Raw genomic sequence first — 13462 nt, forward strand, 5'->3', positions numbered from 1 at the left:
ATTTGGAGTTTGAGTTACTGCCACAATGAGGAATTAGCTCATCCAATGGAAACCCCAAACTGATCCTTTCTATGTTTTCTCTTCATCAACTTTTGTTGGATCTTAATGATCAGCATCTCAATTTCTTTTCTCATTGAGGGATAATTCTGGTCCTCTTGACTGACCAGATGAAGCTATACGTGGATCAATTTCTCTTTGCAATAGAGGAACTGTCGCCTATGAAAGTAGGTTAGTAATAGACATGCTCACCTTTATCCTTGGCATACCATGTTCACCATCCAGAGTCAATTTGAACTAATATAGCTTGACGTGTACTCCCCTTTGGATTAGTAATGCTGGATTGTGGTGGATCACAATCTATTAGAATGACAATTATAGTATTTAAAGATGTACCAGTTGTTGTTCATTGACCAATCAGTTTCCAACGTAAAGGTCTATTAGGAAAGCTTGTCCACTTTATTTTCTTTTATGCTGTGGCTGCAGATGCCATGCATTCTCTCTTATGTGACTCTAATATTATGCTTCGTATTTGATGTTAAGTAGTTGCATAATATGCCGTTTCTTGCTGGCTCTACATTTTGGTTGAGTCTGAAGCACAGAAAATTGCTACATTTTGTCATCTTATTGCTTGATTTTGGGTTTAAAATAGGTTGGTCCAAATAAGAGACCTTCTTGATTGATTGGCAGCATGGAATTGCAAATGGTATGGTCCAGGACAGGTAATCAGGTACTTGGGCATTCATCTTGCACTAGGTGATTCTTTTGATGATATTTGGGGCATTGACTTTTAATAGAATTGAATATACTATTGAGAAGTGGCATTGTAATTTGCAATCTTTGACTGGTAAATTCGGGTATGCTAAAAGGTTCTTTCAAGCATTGCATTTCTTTTCTGGCTTTTGTTAGTTTGCAGTAAGTTCTTTGGATGGTTCAAAAGTAGAGAACATGAGGTATGGTATTAAGTGTTAGGAACCTGTGTGTTCCTTCTGTTTATTTTGTTAGAGTAGTGTTGTTGGACGCATATGCTTTGTAAGTCGTCCCGCGAGTATATTTTATTATCCCACATGCATAGGTAGTATTACTTTCTAGATCGTACCCAGTATATAAGAATAGGTTGAGGCCCTTGATGGGCACGGACGAATTTATTGTATTGAGCTTGCTCAAAGGAGGTTACCCCCTCGAAGTGGCCTGCGATCAGTAGATTCATTCTGAGTTCTGCTATCACTTTGTATTCTGTTATTTCGAGCATTCTCACGATATTGCTATAAGGAGGTTCATCACATCTGGTATTAGAGCACTCTCTTGGGCTCGCTGGGTGGAAATTACATCAAATTTTTTTTTCTGTCGTGGCCTTCAGGTTCCTTTCACTTCTAATATCTCTTGTTATTGCAATAACTCTTTTCAGTTGTTCTGTCTGTGAGTGCATTTTTCTAAGTCGACTGTTAAAAAAAAAAAAAAAGAGTAAAAATTTTTCTGTTTTTTAGTCGTAGCTTCCTTGTTTGCTTTCTGTTTCTGCTCATACTTCCGCAGAACGTCTGCAATATCATTTCGCATACTTCCTTCCTTGGCGACCCAACCCCAAATTTTACATATCAAAGCCCTAAATCCCTCATTTATCTAATTTTAGGGTTTGCCCTATCTTTTTCACCTCTCATCCAATCGCCACCAAACTGAGCCACAAGATTCAATTCCTCATTTTGCTCCCTTATCCCTCTTGGACTGTTCGCCTCATTTCGCCTCCCTACCCTTGAAACCCTCATTTTTCTTTTTCCCTTGTCCCCAGATAGTCTCCCACCACCCGTCGAACACCCATTTCCTATATGAGTTTTACCCAAATCCAAGTTTGCCGTAACTAAAAAAGTTTTTGTTTCTCATCTTCTACCCATTCCCCAAAAAAAAAAAAAAAAAAAAAAAAACCTTGTTTTATGGTTGTTACGCGTACAGGAGCAAAAATCATGGAAGAGGAAATTGCATCCCTCAAAACCAAACTTCAAGATCTGGATGACAAAATTCTGGGTCTTAACTTTCAGCAGTCAGCCATGAGCCGAAACCATTCAGGAGATACTGGGTCCTCTTCTGGCAATTTCCGTGGACCAAAGCTTGATTTTCCGCGCTTCGATGGTTCTGATCCGACTGGATGGATCTATAGGGCAGAGCAGTATTTCAGCTTGCATAATACTTTGGATAACCACAAAGTCCCCCTTGCATCTTTTCATTTGGAACATGAAGCTCTTCAATGGTTCCGTTGGTACATCAAGGCTAATGATGGCCCAACGTGGAGAGAATTGTGCACCCTCATTTTGGAGCGCTTTGGCCCTAGTTCCTTTGATGATTTCACAGGAGCACTCACTAAACTGCGTCAAACAGGCACTGTAAGAGAATACCAGACAGAGTTTGAAAAATTAGCTAATCACACAGAGGGCTTGTCTGATGAATTCTTCCGTAGTTGTTTTGTCAGTGGTCTGAAGGATGCACTTCGCTCAGAAGTCAAAATGTTTCGACCTACTACAATGATGGAAGCCCTTGGGTTGGCTAAGTTAGCGGAAGACAAGATTAGTGCTCTACAACGCTCCAGATCTAATTTTGTTCCATTCAGAAATACAGGTTCTCACAACCCTCCAGTCATACCAGCTCTCAGAACTACTCCGATCAAGCACTTGTCTGAAACAGAGATGCGAGTCAGGCGAGACAAAGGGCTTTGTTATAATTGTGATGAGAAATGGTCTCGGGGCCATAGATGTGTTCAGCAAAAGCTCTATCTCTTGGATGTGGATTCTCCACCGGAACTGGAAGAATATGTAGATGCTCAGGAAACAGTGGATGATGAGGTTGAGCCTCACCAGCCTGAACCTCCTTCACCAGAAGCTCCACCAGAGATATCTGTCCATGCTTTGGCAGGAGTCACTACTCCACAAACCATGCGGGTCCAGGGTTTCTTCAAGAAGATCCCTCTTACTATACTCATTGATTTTGGTAGCACTCATAACTTCATTGATCCACGAATAGCCAAACAGGCTGATTGCTTTATCCATCCCTGCTCTAGCTTTGAAGTCATGATTGCCAATGGGGGCACTTTACCTTGTAAAGGGAAATGTCGCAATGTGCGTCTCTCTATTGGAGATTATAACATGCGCTCTGACATGTTTGCCTTACCCTTAGGTGGCTGTGATGTGGTTTTGGGTGCCCAATGGTTACGCACTCTTGGCCCCATTCTCTGGGATTTTGCTGAACTTTGGATGCAGTTTTCAGCCGAGGGGCACCAACACACTTTGAAAGGCTTACAACCAGGGTCTCTCAGCATCATCAGTTCACACCGTATGGAAAAACTTCTTAAGAAGAATTCACATGGTGTCATCGCTCAGCTCCATTCCATTCAGATGCAGCCATCAGCAGTCTCTAGCACTCCTGCCGATCTCCAACACATTTTGGACAAGTATTCTGGTATATTTGCTGAACCTGTGGGATTACCTCCTTCTCGTCCAGAGGACCACCGTATTCAGCTCCTTCCTGGCAGTGTTCCGCCCAACATCAGGCCCTACCGCTACCCATTTCATCAGAAGACCGAAATCGAGATACTTGTCCGTGACTTACTGAAGCAAGGTATTATTCGCCCTAGTACCAGTTCCTTTTCTTCTCCAGTTCTGCTTGTTCGCAAAAAAGATGGGTCATGGCGACTCTGCATTGATTTCCGAGCACTTAATCATCTCACTATAAAGGACAAGTTTCCCATTCCAGTTGTTGATGAACTTCTTGATGAACTTCATGGGGCTCATTTTTTCTCCAAGTTAGATCTTCGTTCTGGGTATCATCAAATTCGGGTTAATGAGGAGGATATACCTAAAACTGCCTTCCGCACACATGATGGTCACTATGAATTTTTAGTCATGCCCTTTGGCCTCACGAATGCTCCTTCAACATTTCAGGCAGTGATGAATAACATATTTCGACCATACCTCCGAAAATTCATTCTGGTCTTCTTTGATGATATCCTCATATATAGCAAAACTTGGGCTGAGCATCTCCATCATCTGGAGCTTGTCTTGCAACTTCTCTCTGATCATCAACTCTGTGCAAAACTATCTAAATGTGTGTTTGGCCAGGAGGAAGTGGAGTATCTCGGGCATATTGTTGCACACCATGGAGTGCGGGTGGATCCTACAAAAATAGATGCCATGAAAACTTGGCCGCATCCTAAAACTCTCAAGAGCCTTCGGGGTTTTTTGGGGTTGACTGGCTACTACCGCAAGTTTGTCAAAGATTACGGGAAAATTGCAGCACCATTGACAGCTCTGTTAAAAAAGGATGCCTTCTCCTGGACCCCTGTTGCTGAGACTGCATTTGCACAACTGAAACAGGCTATGTGCAGTACACCTGTTCTCGCGATGCCAGATTTTTCCAAACCCTTCACTATTGAGAGTGATGCTTGCGGCAATGGATTGGGTGCTGTTCTCCTGCAAGATGACCATCCTATTGCGTTCACTAGCAAAGCCCTCTCTGGTAAGAATCTAGCCCTCTCTACTTATGAAAAAGAAATGATGGCTATTTTGCATGCTGTACAGAAGTGGCGGCCATACCTCTTAGGGAGTCATTTTTGCATCAGAACCGATCACCAAAGTCTGAAATACTTCCTGGAACAACGGGTATCCTCTCCTACACAACAGAAATGGGTCAGCAAACTCATGGGGTATGATTATGAGATCACCTACAAGAAGGGTAAGGAGAATATTGTGGCAGATGCTCTTTCTCGCACATGTGATAATCAAGCTTCCCTTTCCGCTATTTCTATGCCCATTCCCAATTGGTTAGCGTCTGTTCAGCAGGGCTATGACAGTGACTCTTCTTTATCTCAAATCATTCACCAGCTAGCCAATAATCCTTCTGCTATACCACATTACTCTTGGGATGGTGCTTCTCTTCGATACAAGGGTCGGCTAGTGCTTCCTCAGAACCCAGCTCTACATCAGGCTATTTTTTATGAACTCCATGCTTCTCCTTCAGCAGGGCACTCAGGCTTCCTCAAAACTTATGAGCGAGCAAGGAGAAACTTCTTTTGGAAAGGGATGAAACAGACGATTCAACAGATGGTGGCTGAATGTGATACTTGCCAACGCCACAAGGGTGAAACGACCCTCCTTCCTGGCTTGCTCGAACCATTGCCCATCCCTACACGGATTTGGACTGATATTTCTATGGATTTCATTGAAGGGCTTCCTAAATCCGGTGGCAAGACAGTGATCTTGGTTGTGGTTGATCGTCTCTCGAAATATAGTCATTTTTGTGCCCTCAGCCACCCCTATACTGCCTCCTCTGTTGCACAAATCTTCATGGACTAGATATTTCGTCTTCATGGACTCCCTTCTTCCATTGTCTCTGATCGTGATGCAACTTTTACCAGTCATTTTTGGACTGCACTGTTTCAGAAAACTGGCACCAAACTGAAGATGAGTTCGGGCTATCACCCACAAACTGATGGTCAAACTAAAATTGTCAATAAATGCTTGGAAACTTATCTTCGTTGCTTCACTTCCGAACAGCAACATCAGTGGGCCAAGTGGCTCCCTTTAGCTGAATGGTGGTACAATACCTCTTACCACACTGCCTCTAAATCATAGACTTTTGTTTAAGTAAAAATTATATTTTGAAACAAGAAAGGGGAAAGAAAAAGAGCAATTCAATGTAAGGCATCTTTCTATATTCACTCCAGTGTGTAACTGCTGTAGTGCCCTAATGGTATTTTACTGTGAAACTTTAATAAATGGAGCATTAAATGAATCTTTCCTAGTCTCCTGTTTGGAGTGATAGATTATCAATCTTCATTTCAAGTCCAGAATTATGCCTTTCCACCCCTTTCTTATACCTCAACAGAGACACATTACTGGAGCTCTTTTGTTTAGATTTTCATCAGTAGATGATTTTCATGTCTTTGAAACAAATAATTATTATATCTTATTATTTAAAATTTAAATCTTAGAAAATGAATTTACTTTCCAAGCTAGTTCTTTGGGTTCTTTTCTTTTAGACATAGACGTGAGTTACATTGCACATGCATTGAGAAAGATCTTTGCAGGGCGTTTTGCAAACACAACTATTGTTCTAGCCAACTGGGTTAAACACGAGAAGCTAGATCAAGTTCATTTCTTTTCATCTTGTTTGATATGCTCTATTTTTCTAGGGAATCGCAATGTTCTAAATCTGACCATTATAGGAAACAGATGATTTTTCAAACACTTGGAAGCTGGAATGATGAACAAAACTAAAAGTAGGTGCCAAACTCTGTTGAAAACTAATGTTGATCAACAAGATGTTAAAATTGCAATTCCTTATCTTTACTTTGGGCCATCTATTTTTTAAATTTTCATTTATTTTGTTTTTTCCCTCCCAATATTTAAGCTATATATTTAAATTTAAATTACATGCAAGGGCCCTTTTTGAAAAACATTTTGAATTGTGCAAAAGCATTTTCTAAATATTACATAGAACCTAAATAAATACAAAATGATTGGGCCTACTTAAATATTATTATTTTTATTTCCCTTGCTCTGTTCTTTAGCCTTTGGGAATAAGGGATAGGCTAGAGGTCTTCTTCATGGATTGAAAATTGTGCAAAAGGGGATATGGCATTCAAATTAATATTGCTTCTACAATCATTAAGTTCTGCATCACTGAATTGTTAGTCTTTCAGTTTGCAGTCGTTTTGCTCCATAATTAACATTTTTGACATACTCCTGAGATTTGCAATTATGGCTTTTGAGCAAGAAATTGGCCTATTAATTGCCATACTAGGGAGCAAACTGAGAGTCAATCAGCCACTATGTATGACTCTTATTATTTTTTGAAATATTGTTCTCATATTCAATTTTTGTTCCCCACCTTTTGAATATTCAGAATATGACAAGTTTTTTAAATCACTTGCCTCAATGTGTATGTGTTGAGTGAGAGTTTTTCAGCTTTGTTTTATCTTGTGTTTCCTATAGCTACTGATTGCATCAATGACTAAGTTATCTGGGCTTTGCAAGTATTCTTCCTTGACTCCTAATAAATTTAGTTCCACTTTAGAAGATGTTTTTTAAAGGAAATATGTGATGTATCTTTCTAGTCAGTTAACCTTTTTATGGCCATGCTCACATCAGAAACAAAATCTATTTTAATTTCCATTAGAATCAAGTTAAGGCATTTGATTCCCTTGATTGATTTCTAGTGAAGAAGTGGGTATGTAAATTACTTGCACGTCATTAAAGCAACACATATAAAAGTTGACATAGTACATTCACTGAATAAATCATAATTCATGTTCTGATCTACAGGTGTTTATGATGGCAATCTATATTTTGATGTTGTATGTAATCTTTCTACATCTGTCAAAAAACATTGCATTTCTAAGAGAGCAGCTGCGGAATATAGAACATGATGGTGTTCAAGTTATGCACACAGCAGTCTATACCAAGTATTCAATGTTCAAGTATGGGCCATGGATATGCCTGTTTCCATTGTAGAACTAGATGATAATGAGCAATTCATGGTTAAACACTCTTGTTATTTAAACACTACATTTTCTATTTAGATTGATTACTTGATGCTTATTATTTCTTTGCTTTATGCAGGAAGTTCAAGGCTGCAATGCTGATGATGGTGCTAGTTGAAATCATGGTATCAGATCTTTGTGCGACATTTTTCTCTTTCCCCCAGCCTCTACTAGAACTTGCTTAAGTCCTCTGACTCTTTGTTTTAATTTCAGATGAATTTAAAATGCAATGGAGTGGCAAGTGAATATTGGGTTCATTTGCTTGTACGTGAATGGACTGAAATCATCATATTCTTCTATATTGGGTATGTTTCTATCTTTTAGAGTTTTCTATGAAATGTGCAATCTTAGCTTCTGCTTTTTCCTCAAAAACTACTTAGTCAATCTTTTAACACACACACACACACACACACACACACACATCTTATCAAGTGTATAATTTAGATAGTCATAAGTGGTGTCCTAGGTCATAATTCATAGTAATAATTGAGACTTGAAGGAAAGAAGTCTCTTGCCATTGATTTTGCAAGGCATTTGTTCCAATTTTATAAGTTTTCTCAAAAGGGGATTTTACAATGAACCACCATAATAGTCCCAACAATAACAAGGACCAACAAACTGAGAAAAAGGAACCATGACATACAAGAACTTATCCAACTTCCCAGCACTTCATACTAGATGAAACATCCTCCCCACTCATGGAAACCTCCTCAACCTTCACCCAACTGCCTTGTTCACCAACTTGCTCTTGAGATCTTGGAGCTGTCACATCTACTGAAGTGAAACACACTCCATGGAACACCTCTTTGCATCTCTGAGCATGATTAATGGAGTTCACACGGAAAACAGGATATACTTGTTGGGAAGCTTGACGTGGCTTCTAGTAACTGAATGACATTCCATGACTTTACTTATGTCATCACAGTAAGACCTGTTGCAGATACAACACAGCAAGCATAATTTAAACTCTAACTTTCCTTAAACTGCCAAACCCTCTTTTATAAGTTATAACAGAACTCATTTTTAACTGATAGTGCCTCCCACACCTTAACACTTGAGGTCTTAGTATCTCAAGGCAAGACTGTGCTGCCAAATTCCATAGGAAGAAAAAGATTTAGAAGCTTTAGCTTCAATTCTTTGTTCAGTGGAGTCTCCACAAACTCTGAGTTATCGCAGATGTTGATATGCACATCCAGTGTTCAGTTTTGGTTAAAACCATTTGACTCCCAAATCATAGAACATTTCAATGGCGTGTGGTTGATTTTGAAAATTTTCAGTGGAAGTCATTATTTGGATTTTTTAATTGTACCATAAAAGGCTAGACCTAGATACATGTCAAGTTGTCAGCTTAAGGGTGGTAGACATTTTGTCCAAATATAAAGGGGTATTTCAGCTGATGAATTCTGACTGTGTTTCATCCCGTCAATGATTGTTACTAATTTGGCATACTATTCTCTTTGATTCAATGTACTTGAAATCTTACGATGACTCAGATTTCTTCCTAAAAATGACATAGGAGGAAAGTTAAAATGCAGGATGAAAATTGAATTCCTTCATATACCGCTACAGCAAACAACTTATGAATTGTGGACATGACAGAAAAATATGTGCCATTAGTTGTAGGATTCATTAGTATCCATCAAAAACTGTCCTTTATTTGTAGAAAATTAAAGACTCAATTATGTGACAAAAAACTAAAGGAAATCTAACCGCTTTAATGATTTCTTATGAAGATCTTTTCTTTTCTTGGATATGGAAACTTATTATTTGTTAGCTTTTTGCCAATTTCAGTAGATTCTCTCCTTTCCATGCACTTTAAATGTTAAAAGAAAACTTGTTATTTGAAATGTGCTTGTTCTTTTATGTCAGAAGATACAAGTTGACCAAGTCAATGGTCATTTCTGATTCCTGCACATTTCTTTAATCAAACAGGTGGACCTTCAGATCTCGAGAGCTTTCTCCATTCTTTACAATTGTCCCTACTCATAATTCTATGGAAGAAAGAACATTGCCACCTATGTTCAGTATTGTAAGTGCTGCACTTTAAGAATCTGTTTTGGATTAAATCATTTGAGTTTCCTTTTCCATTACTGAAATAAAAGGAACCATTGCTTTCTTAAAGCTGACGCAAATGTACATATAGGAATTTTTTCCCCTACAGCATGGCTTTATTAGCTTCTCTTTGTTAGTGCTATAACAATTAGTATTAATATAGAAATGAAAGCAATCACCTAACTTCTAATTTTTTTTGACCCATATGTTGACTCTTTCTTGACCATTTTAAAATCCCATTGAAAACAGGAATTGCATTATACCAATTCATTTTGGTTTTAAGTCACTGAACATATGCTAGTTGGGCTTTAGCAAATGAATCCTTCAATCTCTTCGTTTTGGCAAGATCATCTTGTTGCGTGCTTGCAATATTCATTACTTTCCCATGACTTCTTTGAAGGCTAATGTTAATCTGCTTAAATAAATATACAGTAGACACTTTTCTCCAGGCTAGCTTTCCCTTAGTGAAAGCTTTAAAATCATTTACAGGTCCATCTCAAGATTCTTGGGGCAGAATAAATCTGAAATTTTTCAAAGAAGAAAAAACACCGAGGCCTGAATAAGTGAATTAACATCACTCAGATGTCCAACAAGATGTCTGAACAATACCAAAAGAGCCTCGTCCCATTGTGTCTGAACAGTACCAAAAGAGCCTCATCCTATTGTGTCTGAACGGTACCTAAAGAGCCCTGTCCCATTGTGTCAAATATTGTTTTACTAACTTGAAGGAAAACAATACAGATGATTGTCTTTATGAAGCTGCAAAGACCTTTATGAGAGAAATTTTTGGGAAAAGCAAACCAGATTTTCTCAAATTCCAACGATGACCTCTCAAAGCAGATGATCTAACCCTATGATCAACTCAGTTGACCTCCTAATTTGAACTTTTTTGCCCTCTTGGATATCCTCTTTCTGACGTGGATGATCAGGGACAAGTATTTTTTTTTGGCATATTCTATGGTTGACTGCCACTGGTTTCCTGTGGAATACAAGGTTTATGGCAACTTCTCTGAAGAAAACTCCCCCTTCATTTTGGGGGAGTTGAGGCCTTTTAAGCAGAATTTAGTTATGCTTGTCAAAGCCAATCATGCATGCTTCTCTAAAAATGTGGATTATTTGCCTTTAGAGGCAGAAGCTCATTAGATTTCATCTTTTCTAGCTTTGCTAGGGTTGGAATTTTTATCATACTTCTTGATGTAATATAAGATTCACTATGTTTAAATAGTATATCACACCTTTTTAGAACTCCCACCCCTGTGAAGAATTTTGATGAATCAAAAGTTTGAATTTAGGGATCTGAACTTTAGGGTACACATCCGATCTCTGTTGAACTTCAATATCTACCTTCCAGTTTGCCTTGATGCTTCTGATCTGATTTAGCTAATTGGCAGTGTTTAGGTACTCTGTTGGGGAGTTTTCTAAGTAAGGATCGATTCTCTTTTAGCTAAACCTTTGGGCAGTGTGTAGAGAATGCCCTGTAAGCTGATGCAAGTAGATATTGATGTATTACTGCTTCAATTTTGATGCCAGATGCTCTTTAAATTATCTCTATTTGCTAGGTTGTAGATACCTGAGTGATGCGGAAATGAGTTAGTGCTTCTCCTTAAATACAACTCCAAATGTGGCAAGTGAAATATTCTGTGCTTTGAGATGGCACATAACAGCTAAAAAAAAGTGTTAAGTCAGCCCCAAATTTGAATTTGAATTTGAAAATTTAAAGTTTTGGGCACAATTTTGCAAATCACAGAATTGACCTTAGTCAAATTTGCAAACTGTAGATCTGAACTTTTATGGGAAATAGATAAAGTGAGGATCAAGATGGATGAGTGTGTACTGAATTTGGTTAAGGCTCTGGTTCTATGCCAACTCCTAATAGAAATTGTGCCACTTGTACACTTACTCATTGCATAAATAACAACTGGCTCAAAGTGAGCTCAAAATGAAAAATAAAAGTACCAGTATGCAATTTTTACCATTACATTTTGTCACCATATTACTTGTGTGCAAATTATTATGAGGATCAATCAGTCACTATGACAATAAAATTAACCCAACACTCAAAAAAATCTACAGATAAGGATCTGGATGCTGTTTTTTGGCATACGGTTTCTTGTAACAAGTGCTACATCATGGAAAGATGCAAAGATGGAAAGAAAACATTTTTTTAGTGAGTTGCATCTTATAGTCGTTTACAATAAGCAGTTATTGTTTATGACCAGAAAAAAGTAGAAAGAGGATAGAGATATTCCACTTTGGGTGGAACGAGGATACTTCTTGGGGGAAAGCACATTAATAGCCTCTGCTTTTGAGCAGCAAAAGTTATGCGGGATAATCTAAAAATAGCATAGGATCATAAGGTAGTTATTACAAGAACACTCAAATTAAATCTGGAGAGTATAAAAGATATATATAAATGATGTAAACATTGGAGTGATCAATAATCATAGAAAGGTTAGGATATCACATATGTTCAGAAAAGCAGGTAGTTTTGTGTTCCATAATGTTGCCTCCAATGTAGGGCATTAAATAGAGTGAAATTAGCCATGAATGTTAGATAAGGATCCTCTAGGCAGCAACAAATTTGAGATATCTCATGAGAAGCTGTGTCACAGGGTTCTTCATGCAAAAACAAAAATCAAAACAAATTAGACAATAAAAAATATGAAAAAAGACATAATTCCAAGGTTGCATGGGTACTCGTACCCGCACCCCTGGTACTCGTACCCATGTACCCAAGTACCGGGTACACGTATCCCACGTACTGGGTACTCGGTGGAGAGCATCATAGCTAAGGACCTTGATTAAGATTCTGATTTTTTTTTTCAGTTTTTTATTTTTGTTTTAGCTTGTTGCTTATCAAACTTAATTCAATACCAAATGAGTTTGAAACTTTGATACTCATTAACAATAAACTTTATCTCTGTTCATGTCATAAGTTTATCATTTGCAATATGTCATTGTCATATGATTTAGGATCTTCTTGTTCATGTTTAAAGTCTGCCTTCTTTGTTATGCATCTAAGCATTTATCATGTATTATTATTTCAAACATATAGGAAATCTGAAACTGAAAACAATACATTACATTTGCAAACTTTATCACTGTTCTTGTTTTGAAAAACCATTGTCATGACTCATAATTTCAGATTTTTTATAAATATAAAAGTATAATTGTTAAATAAGTTTTACATACCCAAGTACATCCGTCCCCGATTATGAAAAATAATTTAAACATTAAACATTGAGCAATAGCATATATATATAATAATTTGACTTATGGTTCATATTTTCAAATTTCTTGTTTTGAATGCTCAATGTCATGACTCATGACATATATTTTGATTTTTATATTTTCTATAAAATATTAATTATATAGAAACAATTAGGCATACACACGTACCCTCGTCCCCTATTTTGGAAAATATGCGTTCCCGTTCCCGTACCCACATATCCATGCAACCTTGCATAATTCTACTAATATAAATCTAATCTAAATATTCTACATGTATTAAATTAAATTTATTCAAATAAATAAAAATATAAAAATAAATACCTACACAAATATGATTATGAATTAAAAAGTAATACCAATGTAGCAGTCAAGTAGAATGACCAGGTGCAAAAAAGCACATAGCCTATATAGATGATCCGGGAAATTTGCATCATGCACACCTATGGACTAAGAAGGGAACGGAAATGAAATTAAGAAGGTTATGGTAAAGAAACAGAGATCATACTTAAAATTCTGATCTTTGCATTAAGCAGTGTGTATGAGATGGTAAAGCTCATGGCAGTATCCCTTCCCTCTACAATGGAAAAATAGATGTGTACAACTTTGTAGGCAGAACATGGATCTCAACTTTATTTTTTCTGCCAGCTGCAGTTTCAA

The 13462-nt window shown here is 37.6% G+C and overlaps 1 protein-coding gene across 1 annotated transcript in view; it reads left to right on the forward strand.

Moving 5' to 3' along the window:
* The window catches only part of LOC149555111 (uncharacterized), a 37204-nt gene that overhangs the window by 6727 nt on the left and 17015 nt on the right, over positions 1-13462 (forward strand). The window contains exons 4-7 of the mRNA XM_089829121.1: positions 7305-7459; positions 7602-7647; positions 7736-7827; positions 9455-9551. Of these exons, the coding sequence (XP_089685247.1) occupies positions 7305-7459; positions 7602-7647; positions 7736-7827; positions 9455-9551 (390 nt within the window). The remainder of the gene's footprint in view (positions 1-7304; positions 7460-7601; positions 7648-7735; positions 7828-9454; positions 9552-13462) is intronic.

The sequence above is a fragment of the Cupressus sempervirens genome, chromosome 5 (genome assembly GCF_028749045.1).
Source record: "Cupressus sempervirens isolate cs-2001-9-10 chromosome 5, ASM2874904v1, whole genome shotgun sequence".
Lineage (NCBI taxonomy): Eukaryota > Viridiplantae > Streptophyta > Pinopsida > Cupressales > Cupressaceae > Cupressus > Cupressus sempervirens.